Below are 13,033 nucleotides of genomic sequence, written 5' to 3'. Positions count from 1 at the left end.
AATGGATTCTCAGATTGTTAATCTTCTGAGGTCTAAACAGTATTGTGGGCCTAGGCCCAATACATTATTTCAGTATGCTTGGCCCAAATTAGTTTCGTATAAAATAAGTTTTACCGTGAGGAACTAAATTGTAAAACAGAGACGGATACGGCAATTGTATCCTTTAGAATGTCTTCGTCGTCTTCTTCCCCTTTCCCTCAGGCTATGAAGAACGGAGAGTATAGAAACTGGGCGGAGCTACCGCCGGAACTGACGTCATCGATCCTGCTCCGACTCGGTGCGATTGAGATACTTCAAAACGCTCAGAGAGTGTGCAAATCGTGGCGACGCGTCTGTCAAGACCCATCGATGTGGCGTAAAATCGACATCAGAATCAAGGAAAACTTGGTAAACTCGGTAGAATTGTTTTACGTTATCGAGCCCCTGTGCTGTCGCGCCGTTGATCTCAGCCAGGGAGGCTTGCTTGAGATCAACATTGATTACTTGGTGAACACTTCGTTCCTCAATTACATTGCCGACAGGTTCTTTCTAAACCCTAAAACTCACAAACACGCAAATTTTGTATGAATTCTGATATGTTTAATGTTTACATAGTATTCAATAATGTTTATCGGTATATATTCTGCGAGTAACTCGAGAACAAGTCTTATTGATCATGTTATAATTCTCTATATTGTAGATCAAGTAATCTGAGACGGCTTGGAGTTGTTGACTGTGCTCCAGTATTGAGCAGGGGAGTTGTCGAAGCAGCGATGAAGCTCCCATTGCTTGAAGAACTTGATATTACATACAAGTCATCAATCAGAGAACAAGAGTTAAAAGTTGTAGGCCAGTCTTGTCCAAATCTGAGGACATTAAAGCTAAACTGTACGGGTGATGTTAAGTGTTGTGATAAGGTTGCTCTAGCAATCGCTGAAACAATGCCCGGTCTTCGCCACCTCCAGCTTTTCAGGAACGGATTATCCGAGACGGGCTTGAACGCCATTCTTGAAGGTTGTCCTCACCTGAAAAACCTCGGGTTACACCAGTGTTTAAACATTAACATTGTAGGTGATATAGTGAAGTGATGTTTTGAGTGGATTAAAGTTTTGAGACGCCCCCATTTAGTTCATGAGAGGTACTGCTAGATTCAGTTCGTTTGTTTGTAATTCTCATTTAGATCATATATTTTTTTCACCTATTCTTACAAATTTATGTTGGATTCTCCATGAACCTAAGTGGGCTTTCTATGTAATATTTTATATCAGACCTTTAAAACCAAGGGAGCAACATTTGACCATACATATTTAAATGAACTAGAGATGATAATGATATATATGCACACAATAGTCAAAAAAAGATTGTAGAATTTTATACACAGAAAATAAGACTTTGACAGCATATGAGTGTGAGAGAGGACCAAGTTTAAAGACTGCCTTAAACCTCTCAATCTTCCCCAAAATATCACCACCCTTGCGTCTTTCCAAGGAAATCTAGGCTGAACAAAGCTCCATTAACCGCTTAGGATCTTCAAGTTGCGTGTTCGAGAAGATGACAATGTTTCCAGCAGAGTTGTTGCAAAATCACTATTTTTGGTACGTTAATGAGGAGAGGGCTGATCTAAGTAGTTTTGTTGATGAAGTGTTCTCCTCAACTTATGGATTTGAATGTTTTTTTTGTTTCTACATGGTCCTGATTTAAACAAGACAAAGTGTTCTCTTTTTTTTTTTTGGTTTGCCACTGTTAATCCATTGCTCTTACATTTTGGAATAGAAAATCTTTGGCTTACATTTTGGAATAGAAAATCTTTGGCTTCTGGTACCCTTCGTTGAAGGCTGAGATGGAATTTAGATGCTTTGTGAAATCTAACGAGCTTGTTGGGATTTGCCAGCGTGAGGTAACTACATTTTACCCTGTTCTTCTCAATGAGAAGGAGTTGCTCAAGGGGTTGGTAGAAGAGTTCTTTGATGATAAGATTAGGTTTGAATTTGAATCAGAGAGTTACACTTTTGATGTTTAAGTGACGAAGGAGAGAAGGGTTAAGCTAATAGAAATCAATACTTGGTGTGGTTCTACTTTGCCATTGATGTATACATGGAAAGAACTTGAGAAGATTCATGGAGAATGTGAGGAATTGGAATTGAGGATTGGTGAGAGCCGTCTCAGTGTGCTTCCTGGTTTGAAAACAGCTGTTCCTTATGATTATCTTGACGTGATGTCCTGGTAGTGGTTGGCTTCAGGTTCTTAAGATAGCGGAAGAAGAGTTTCAGAAAGAGGATCAGAGTTCTGATGAAGTTGCTTGAGCTTTTGGTCGAAGCAGACGTACTTGAGAGTTCTCAGCGAAGCAAGAAGAGTTAGATTCTTGGGTATCTGAAGGCTAAACAAAGATTTTTTTGTGTTTTCGTAGTTTTGCCTACATCAATAAGTGTTGTGTTCATTTGTTGTTCTGCAACGGTTTAGATCCTAATGTTGGACCATCACATATAATGTAATTAACTAACTATATAAAAAATGTTTTATTGAAAAATACTATTTTTTCATTATATAGAAGATTTTAACAAATATCAAACATTGTTAAAAACTATAATTTTCATAAAACTGAAACGAAAAGATATCATCAAAGGAATGTCAAGTAGTAGTAATAGGGTAAATAAAGAAAATGCACTCAAAAAGATACAAGTCCACTTGCTTGCTCTTCACGCTACCACCATTCCATCTGCCTCTATTCGTTTTTCATGCCTTAACGCCGAGAAGCTATGGCCTCAAGTTGTAGGTTACATATAGTGCCAACAAGGATACAAATCCCAGTGAGAACCCCGTTTAACAGCCCCGTAGCACTTCATCAATTTCCTTTGTCTCTGTGGATTTCTTATTTTTTTTTTTGTCTCTAGTTGTAGACTTTAAAGTTATCTATGTCTCTTTTTTTTTAACAAATTTTATCTAATATAAATTCTAAAAAACATAAATCAAAATCCATAAACTGAAAACAATAATCCAAAAACTATAGGAAAATTTGCACACAATAATTCAAAATGCATAAACCGAAAACAATAATCTAAAAACCATTAAAACAATTCCAAACATTCATCAAATACTAGAAAAGCCAGCCATACATAAGCCATACTAAACCGAAAGCCGCTCATGCCTCAATAGTAATCCTTTGGCAGAGTGTTTGCTAACTTGATACATTTGCAAATGTCATAAGACAGATTTTCTATAAGATATCTCAAGCTCGCAGGCTCGTCTATGTGAGTCCCTTGATGTCTGTCTCGGTGAAAGCATCGACTCCCTTCTTCCCAACTTCACCGTTGATCCAAAGAAAGGAAGCACGTAAGGTTGGATTGCACAAAACAGGTTTGGAAAACATCTTCATCCTCTTTTTGGTGGGGAGTTTACTTGTTGCGAAAATAACATAAAGTACATCTCCTATATATTTACAATTACTTGGAGAATTAGTTAACAATAATTTTTGGAGAAATGAAGATGAAGTTATATTTGATGTATGTGGTGATCAAGATTTTGTTTGGTCAATTGAAGATTTAGTATATGACGGATACACAATATTGTCAGTAATTGACAATGAGTCGACAAAAACTATTTTACCAACATGTCTATTCTACATGGAATTGCATCACATGGCCAAATTTTGCACTAGTGACACTAATCTGCTATTATATTATATTGAATATTAATTATCCAAGCAAAGAATACAAGATTGATATCGAAAACATTAATTTTATAACAAATTGTATCACTTGAATTATTCTAAAATCCCATAATAAAATGTTATAGTGTGGTAGATTTAAAGTACAAACAATTGTTTCTTGTTATGTAGTTAGAAACTAGATTTTAGCCTGAGGTACACCATAGAACCATATATATATATATATATTTAAATGAAAAATTAATTTGTTTAGTAGATTAAAAATAGATTTTTTGGTTTGTATTTTCTAAATGTACAACTGTTGAGTGATGTCTTTTTGTTGTTAAAACCAAACAGAAGGAATTGGGGAAACTAACTAGAAACTACAACTAGAGGTTTGGTTAACTAAGTACTTTTTAGTATCTTTTGCTTTTTCCTTAAATCATGGAGTAGGAAGCTTGTCTACAAAAGGTGATGTCTTGTAGTAGGTAAGGTGTAGGCGTGTGGGTGTAACAGAGAATGTTTGTTGCTTTCTCTATGAGTGTGTGTAAGAAGAAAAACAGAGCTATGTGTTCTTGTAATGACGTTTGAATGATAACAAGTTTAAAGAAGAATTTTAGCTACTCAATGTTTTCTTTTCTCAAATAAACATCAAATATCTATAAAAAAAAAACAAGTCTTATATATGTATATTATTAAGTATACAATTACTATGTTTGAATTTTATCATTTAAAAATATAGGAACAATAACATACATTTCATTAATTTAAAATCTAGATTATATCTACATACATTTCAACAATAACATACATTTCATTGTTTTGTTAATTTTGTGTTTAAGATGATATAATTGTATTTTGATTGTCATATCTAAGATTTCACCCGTTGTATACTGTTTCGTATTAATATCGACTCACACCTGTCATACCATCTAATTTGTTCAGTGAAATTAAACATTATTTTTTATTTTTTTTTGTTTTAATGATACTTTATTTTAAAAGATATATAATTTAAATCCAAATGACTTAGACCATCTCCAATGGTTAAGAACCAATTGCATCTTAAAAATTATTAAAATTAAAATTTTGGAACATGACACATAACTGTTTTTGTCACTCATAATAAACTCTTAGCTAAGAAGCAAATCTTAGTTTTTAATCTGTTTTGATTTATTTTTGGGTATTATCACTCTGTATACATAGAAGATTACAAAATTAAGTGTCAGAAAAAGCTACTGTTGAGCCTTTTCTCTCCATCATGAAAATACTCTTATACCCCTATATCATATTTGCTCTTGACGTTAAATATGTTGTTACCTTTTAATAATAATGTTATCATCTTTCCATAATTATAAAATCTTTGAAATCAAATCGTTGGTTCAATAGCTGGTAATTTGTTTATATCGTCAACTATATTATTAACAGGTTAAATAGGTTTGTACCCTAAGTTTTTTCATCCATATATCAAAACCTCATCCATATTTTGCTAACAATATTATCCTGATAATACGTTATCTGCTAACTATTTTGATGCATGTATTTTTTCTACATGATTATTCAGTCGCAAGTCAACTTTTTTGCTCTTCATGCTAAATATTTTGTTACTTTTTAATAATAATGTTATCGTCTTCGCATATATATATATATGTCTTTGAAATCTAAACATTGGTTCAATACATGAAAATTTGTTTATATCGTCAAATATATTATTAACATATTAAGTTGGTTTGTACTCCATGTCATTTCATCCATTCATCAAACTCCATCCATATTTTACTAACGATATTATCTCGATAATGCGTTATCTGCTAACTATCCTGATTTTTATCATATCTCTTTATAGGGATATATTTGTTATATAGATTTTAGTTGAAAAAATTACCAAAATAAATGGTCTTCATGTATAGATTCTTAATTATTTGATGGTGCATGTATAGATTTTTAACTCACCCTTTATTTTTTAAAATTTAATTCTAAGATATTAGTCTAAGATAGACCTAAGATGCATCATTTGAGGTGTTCTTAGATTCTTGGTTATTTGTAGACTACACAATAATATTTTGAGTTATCGTAGTTGTGCCTATTTCGATAAGTCTCTTGTTCGATTGTTGTTCTGAAATGGTTTAGATCACGATGTTGAAACTTTGATTATGTTGGTGTCTCTTTTAAAAACTGTTTGTGTCTTTATATTTGTCTTTTCTTCTGCAAATAATTGTGTTGAGAGGTAAATTTGTTCTTACTTTCGGATTGGTTGGTTTCTCATTATCAATTTTATGGTGATCGTACATGAATGTAGCATTATTATTAGGGTCAAACCGGTACGATCCGGTTCGGGTTTAGACAGTCAAATTATATAACAAACCAAACTGAAAAAAAAGCACAAAGAAGAGAAATAAGGTTTAAGATCTACAAATGATGAAGAACATTTGAGATTCTGACTTTTTACGATCCAAATTTTTAAAATTTATGGGTTCTGATAAAAAATATTTCAATGGCAAAACATGGTATGGAAAGATAGATTTTGAAATGATATGGAAAAACAAAAAACAAGTGAAGTTGGTGATTTTGTTGTTCTATCCTGAAAAAGTCTATCCATCTCTTGTTCTCATCCTTTCTGAGGAAGTCAAATTAAAAACTGTATGAAGGAAGCGAAACCGTATGGAGCGGTAGTGCTTTGGGATGTCATGCATATAGAATTTTATAGAGAGAGAGAGTTAAAGATACTTCATTCTTGCCTAATAGACGGACGTGTGTGTGTCTCTCTCTTTGTCTTAGTTTAGCTTTTTGACCAGATTTAACATTTTTGTGGTCACAAAGCTCTTGTTGAGAAAAATATTATATCAAGATAACGAAGTAACCCAACTCGTCGAAGTTCATACTGTAATTACCGGCCCAGGCCCATAATATTATTGTAAAAAGTAAAAACATTGGGGTTTTCAGTTCAATATACTTTTGCCTGCACTCAATCTCATAGAAACATAATACTACGAGGACCAAATTGTAAATTAGAGAAGGAAGCCGAAAGGTCAGTGGAAAAGTACTACTTGTCTTTGTTTAACTTCCACAGAATTGACATCATTTTATGATTTTCAGACATGGTTACTTCCTCGTCTTCGCCGCCGTTGGCTACTTCCCAGCTTCCGGTGATGAAAGGCGAAGAAAAGCCTTCAAACTGGGCGGAGCTACCCCCGGATTTGCTGTCTTCAATTCTACTCCGTCTTAGCCCATTGGAGATACTTGAAAACGCTCGGAAAGTATGCAGATCGTGGCGACGCGTCTCTAAAGACCCATTGATTTGGCGTAGAATCGACATGAGAAACCTGAGAAGATTGTACTGTATTTACGCTATGGAAGCCTGTTGTCGTCACGTCGTTGATCTCAGCCAGGGAGGCTTGCTTGAGTTCAACATTGATCAGTGGCGCTTTCAGACCACTTCTCTACTCAACTACATGGCCGAGAGGTTCTTTATAAACCCTTAAACTCACGAGCATCCAAATTTTATTATATGAAATATAATGAAATAACCATAATAACGTTTCTTTTCCATTGTGAGGAATGATTAGGGCAAAAACTCACGACCATCTTAATGATTAGGGCAACTTTGCATAGCTTAGAATTGTTTTCACGAATTTTTGCAGCTACTTGGTCTCTTATACTTATGAGTTGATAAGTACTAGGAGATACTTTATTTTTGTTCTTATAAACAATAGATCATGTTGTAACTCATTATTGCAACTCTTTGCAGATCAAGTAATCTGAGACGTCTTAGGGTTAAAGGTGGTCAAATAACGAGTGTTGGAATTTTTGAAGCAATCGTGAAACTGCCATTGCTTGAAGAACTCGAGCTTTTGTACTGCTCAATCGAAGAAGAGCATTTCAAAACTATAGGCCAGGCTTGTCCAAATCTGAAGACATTGAAACTAGTGGGGTTTTGGAGTCATCTAAATGAGAGTGACAATGATGCTCTAGCAATTGCTGACACCATGCCTGGTCTTCTCCACCTCCAGCTTATTAGTAACGGACTAACCAACATTGGCTTGAATGCCATTCTCGACGGTTGTCCTCACCTGGAATGCCTTGATTTACGCCAGTGTTTCAACATTAACCTTTTTGGGGATTTGGAGAGACAATGTTTGGAGAGGATCAAAGATTTTAGATGCCCCAATGATGTACTTGATGATTACAATTATGTCATTTTCTCCGATAATGGTTCGATAGAAGACGAAAAAGGCGAAGAAGAGGAAAATTACTCATATGGTAGCGATGACACTGAGTACGGCTACAGAAGGTCAGCTGACTTCTAAGATCATTCAGACCTGTATTATGACTACTAAGGAGACATGTTGAATTGACACTATCAATGGTGAGTGGTAATGAACTCGTTATTTCCTCTTTCTTTCAGTAAGTCCCTAGTTACAGTGGACGTGTGAGTCCACTTTTACTTTTGAGCTTGTAATTTCCATCACATGGTAAGAACATAGTCCCAAGCTTTTTATCGGCCTAGAGCCATAATATTATTCTCAAAACAATGGGCTTACCATACTTTAGACTGATTTGATTTTCATAAATACATTATACTATTGAGTACCAAATCGTAAATTAGAGACACACAATGGGAAAAGCTTGATAGAGCTTCACTTCGTCAAAAAAATGTACTTCACTTCTTAATTATTTCACTGAATGGCTTCTTCCTCCTCTTGTCCGTCGTCTTCTTCCGTGCCTCCGCTGATGAAACGTTTGGAAGTCATGCATGTTGCAGTAACTAGTTTTATTTCACATTGTCACTCTAGCTCATGTCTCATGAGTCATCACACTTACTTTGTGTTAATGAGAAAAGTAGAAGGTTATTAGCAGAAGAAGAACATCCGCTCATAAAACTCTTATGTCTCATACATGTACTAGTTAATGAACCCAATTTAAACAATACATATTGTTCATAACATACGCTTCTAATTTGGTCAGTACTATGAAGAAAATTATTCTGCTTAATTAGTTTATGATTTACCTAATTATTTGTCTAATTAAGTAATCTAATTAAGAAGCCTTGGACTTCCAATGTGCTGGCGAATGGTGCCTAATGGACTTGTGAAAGCAGTCGCAAAACTTCCATTTCGTGGATATAAGAGCATCATTATTGGTGGTATTTTAGCCAAATTCTTATGCTAAGATTTGTGAAGAAAGAGCTCTTATATAAGAATTTTTAGGCTTATATAATTTTACTTTTTTCACAAATCTTAGCCTAAAATTTGGTTAAGATACCACCAATAATGGTGGTGTAACTGAACTTCAAAGTTATATAAGACATTTTTGTCCACGGCTAAATTAAAGACATTGAAGCTAAACTGCGTTGTTGTAATAACTCAGCATATATCTTACCAAAAAAAAATAACACAATATATATTTTGCATATCATTCATTCAACTTTAACTAATTGTTCATCTTTTTTTTTTTTTGAGATAGATCATCTATAACTTACCACATTTATCCATTACAGATCATCCATATAAAATGAGATTAATCATTTTATCAAATTTAACATATATAGTATAAAATTTATATCCGACCCGCTTCTATTAGATTCAAAAAATTCAGGTATTCATAATTTTATAAGGCAAATCAATTATCAAAAATTAATATTCATTATAAAAAAACAAATGACAAATAACAAAATTTTAAGATGGCTTATATATCATAGACTTGCTTAAAGCCTTAGTAGTGTTTGAGTAATTAAATGTTTTCGAATCTCATGCCTTAATAATGTTTTAGATATATGAAGGCTAATTTCCATGCTATCCCGCTGTTATGAATCTATTAATAGTCCTTTGTTCTCACATTGTTCTAGTCTTGTTTTGTTTCACACAGTTACTACTCTCATCGTACTTAATTAACTACTTATCCTTTATCATGGTTAAAGATAACAAGTAGTTATATAATAAGAATATCGTTAGCTTATATATCATACACTTGTTTAAAGCATCAATACAGTTATTCTTTGCTCTTCATATTTTTATGCTTCTGAGTTGATTAGTACTATGAGAATTGCTAATTATGGTATTTTTTTGTGCTAACATATCGTTGTTATTCTTCTTTTTAGTTTATGGTTTAACTCTTCACATAATTATTTGCAGATCAAGAAATCTGAAAAGTCTTGGACTTTCAACCTATGAACCAAGGACGACGTACAAAGGAAAACTTCCATTGCTTGAAACCCTCGAGTTCTTCAACTCATCGTTTAGACTGGATTTGAAAACTATCTAGGCCACGCTTTCCCACTGAACACACATGGTTGCTTTTGATGGTCTTGTCAACTTATGAACTCGTTCATGTTTCCTCTTCTCTCTATGATGACAGTGACTATTATTCGTATTAAATACTGAATTTTCTCAACATTGACGAGAAAACATGTGGTTTTTGTTGGTCTTGTCAACTTATGAACCCAGTTCATGTTTCCTCTTTTCTCTATGTTGGTAGTTTCAAAGTCCTTATTTCCTTCTGATTTTTTAAGAACTCTACCCAGCTTCTTATTAACTAAACCCTCCTCCCGCTTGTTACTCCACGTGAGTAGCAGACCATGAGTCCTCATATCCAGTACTAAAGAACAATACGGCACCACTTCTTGAAAATCTCGCATGCTCGAAGTAACCATAATTGAAGAATCATAATCTGAATGTTCTTCCAAGTGAAGCGTCTCATTGGCATCTCCTAATTTGAGTGATCAGGACTATCAACTATGAAAGAAAATTCTTTTGAAGTTATTTTGAATTTGTTAGCGCGTATTGAAATCATGATGCAATATTAACACCTATTTTTGCATATTATTCATTAAACTTTAACTATTTATTCATCTAACTAAATATATTTATCATTTATTCACTATTTAATTTATCAAATTGAAAGTATGCCAAAAAATATAACTGATAATATATAAAATATTAACCAAACTTTTTTAAGTTTTTAAATTTGTTAAATAAGTTTTAATTTGTTCTTGCTAGATTACTCTGTAAACTTTTATTTGGTATAAAATCTTAGCATTAAATCAAAAGAAAAGAAACAAACGGAATGATACGTTACACTTAAATAGAAACGAGTCAAAAAAAAAAAAAAAAAAAAAACGAGTCTAAGAATGTTCGTGACGATATCAGTGATGTGGTGGCAAAAGTATGTGTGGCTGGACTTGCTTGAGTCTTCAGGATTATTGAGACCTAATCAGACGTGGCATGAATCGAACCGTATACTACGACGACCAGATTTTCAATTAGAGACAGAAGCCCAAATGTCCGAAACTACGTACACTTCACTTATTATTCACTAATTTGACCTAATCTTATCCTCACAAATGAGAACCTCGTTGCTGATGATGAAAGAAAACGAAGAGCGAAGAAACAAGAAAATGGCAACCTCCACTACGTTGCAGTCGTTGCTGATGAAAGAAGATGAAGAGCAAAGAAACAAGAGAAGGACAACCTCCACTATGTTTCTGAAGAAAGACGATGAAGAGCGAATCAACTGGGTGGATCTTCCGCCGGAGTTGACGACTTCGATCCTGCTCCGACTTAGCGTGACTGATATACTGGATAACGCTCGGAAACTGTGCAGAGCGTGGCGACGTATCTGTAAAGACCCTTCCATGTGGCGGAAAATCAACTTGCGAGACTGCCTCATGTACGAGTTCGATTTCGAGAGCATGTGCCGTCACATTGTTGATCTCAGCCAAGGTGGCTTGCTAGAGATTAACATTGAACACTTCGTGAGCGATTCTCTCCTCAGTTACATCGTCGATAGGTTCTCTCTCTCTCTTAGTTAAACTAAGTTATTATGTCTTTTTTCTTTTACCAGACCTCAGGATCTGCTAAGAATGAACTTTAGATATTCATTGATTGAAAGTTTAGTTTCATGTACTACTACGTTTGCGGTTGGATATGCACAGATATGATGGCTAATTTTTCATGCCTTAAATAGAGTTTTAGAGTTAATGTTTTCGATTCTTTTCATGCCTTAATAGTGTTTTAGAGTAAATGCCTTATTAGTGTTTTAGATATCAAGGCTAATTTTCATCCTATGACGCTGTTATAAATTTATAATAGTCCTTTGTTCTCACAATATTGTTCTAGTCTTGTTTCGTTTCACAATTCACAACGTTATTACTCTATCATCATATACAACTTTACTTGTAATTGTTGAAAAACCCCAGTAGTTAGGTTATTAGCATATATAAGAATGTCATTGGCTTATAAAACTCATATGATAGCTTTGATTCAAGCATATCATTACAGTTTGATTTTTTAAGCCATGGACTTTGGATATTCATTTACTTTTGGTCATTTACACGAGAATATGTGCATAGATATGATTAGATATGCATATATATGAAGACTAATTTTCATGCCTTGATAGTGTTTTAGAGTAAATGTTTTCAAATTTTCTTTTCAAAGTAATTGTTGCTAGCTATAACGCTGTTATATATTTATAATGGTCCTTTGTTCTCACATTGTTCTAGTCTTGTTTTGTTTGACACTATTACTCTCATCATACTTAATTAATTACATATACTTTGTCATGGTTAAAGAAAACAAGTAGTTAGGTTATTGGCATATATAAGAATATCATTATCTTATAGAACTCTCGTCATAGACTTGCTTAAAGCATACAGTTTGATTTTTTTTAAGCCATATGTACTCAAAGGCATTGGTCTGTGACATGTTATGCTTTGTTCTTCATATTTTACATGCTTCTGAGTTGATTAGTAGTTAGTACTATAAGAATTTATAATTGTGTTTGTTCGTTGTTTTCAATAACAGATTGTTGTTACTCTTCTTAATGATTTAACTCTTCACGTAATTATTTGCAGATCATGTAATCTGAAAAGTCTTGGAATTTCAATCTATGAACCAATGACGAACAAAGGAGTAATGAACGGAATCGAGAAACTTCCACTGCTTGAAACTCTCGTGATCTTCCACTCCTCGATTAAACTGGATTTAAAAGCAATAGGCCATGCATGCCCACAACTAAAGACATTGAAGCTAAACTCCTTAGGCTCAGAGCTGGCCCATGACATAAGCCAGGTAGGCTACATTCCCCTTCTCGAATGTGATGATGATGCTCTAGCAATCGCTGAAAGCATGCCCAAACTACGCCACCTCCAGCTTATGGGTAACGGACTAACCAACACTGGCTTGAATGCCATTCTTGACGGTTGTCCTCACCTGGAAGAACACCTTGATGTACGCAAGTGTTTCAACATTAACCTTGTCGGGAATCTTGAAAAGCGATGTATGAAGAGGATCAAAGAGTTGAGACGGCCCCATGACTCAACTGCGGATTACCCGTATAGTATCAGTGTGTCAATGGTGGTTCAGATGATGATTACATCTCGATATCATTGAACACATCGTTGCTTTTGATGGTCTT

At 34.2% G+C, this 13,033-nt stretch overlaps 3 protein-coding genes and 1 pseudogene across 4 annotated transcripts; all 4 read left to right on the top strand.

The window, feature by feature from the left end:
• Nucleotides 1-130: 130 nt before the first annotated feature.
• Nucleotides 131-1,247, top strand: AT4G05497 (RNI-like superfamily protein). Its single transcript, NM_179199.2, has 2 exons — nt 131-521; nt 680-1,247. The coding sequence occupies exons 1-2, from the start codon at nt 169-171 to the stop codon at nt 1,065-1,067; spliced, it is 741 nt and encodes a 246-aa protein (NP_849530.1). The 5' UTR covers nt 131-168; the 3' UTR covers nt 1,068-1,247.
• A 572-nt stretch (nt 1,248-1,819) lies between these two features.
• Nucleotides 1,820-2,281, top strand: AT4G05495 (annotated as a pseudogene). The gene has a single exon.
• Nucleotides 2,282-6,717: 4,436 nt separating this feature from the next.
• On the top strand, nt 6,718-7,926 carry AT4G05490 (RNI-like superfamily protein; the record flags this gene model as incomplete). Its single annotated transcript, NM_116787.1, has 2 exons — nt 6,718-7,082; nt 7,368-7,926. 2 exons carry the CDS (start codon nt 6,718-6,720, stop codon nt 7,924-7,926), a joined length of 924 nt encoding a protein of 307 aa, NP_567296.1.
• A 3,086-nt stretch (nt 7,927-11,012) lies between these two features.
• On the top strand, nt 11,013-13,008 carry AT4G05475 (RNI-like superfamily protein; the record flags this gene model as incomplete). The annotated part of the gene is made up of 2 exons (NM_001203754.1): nt 11,013-11,404; nt 12,471-13,008. 2 exons carry the CDS (start codon nt 11,013-11,015, stop codon nt 13,006-13,008), a joined length of 930 nt encoding a protein of 309 aa, NP_001190683.1.
• Between the last annotated feature and the right edge of the window lie 25 nt (nt 13,009-13,033).

This window comes from Arabidopsis thaliana, chromosome 4 (assembly GCF_000001735.4).
Source record: "Arabidopsis thaliana chromosome 4, partial sequence".
Classification (NCBI taxonomy): domain Eukaryota; kingdom Viridiplantae; phylum Streptophyta; class Magnoliopsida; order Brassicales; family Brassicaceae; genus Arabidopsis; species Arabidopsis thaliana.
This window is presented reverse-complemented; position numbering and strand designations above follow the sequence as displayed.

Excerpts from the sequence above, each read along its gene's own strand:
- AT4G05497 (NM_179199.2), top strand. The coding sequence starts at position 169 with ATGTCTTCGTCGTCTTCTTCCCCTTTCCCTCAGGCTATGAAGAACGGA. Across the intron at positions 522-679 it reads CTCAATTACATTGCCGACAG|ATCAAGTAATCTGAGACGGC; the intron begins GTTCTTTCTAAA and ends TCTATATTGTAG.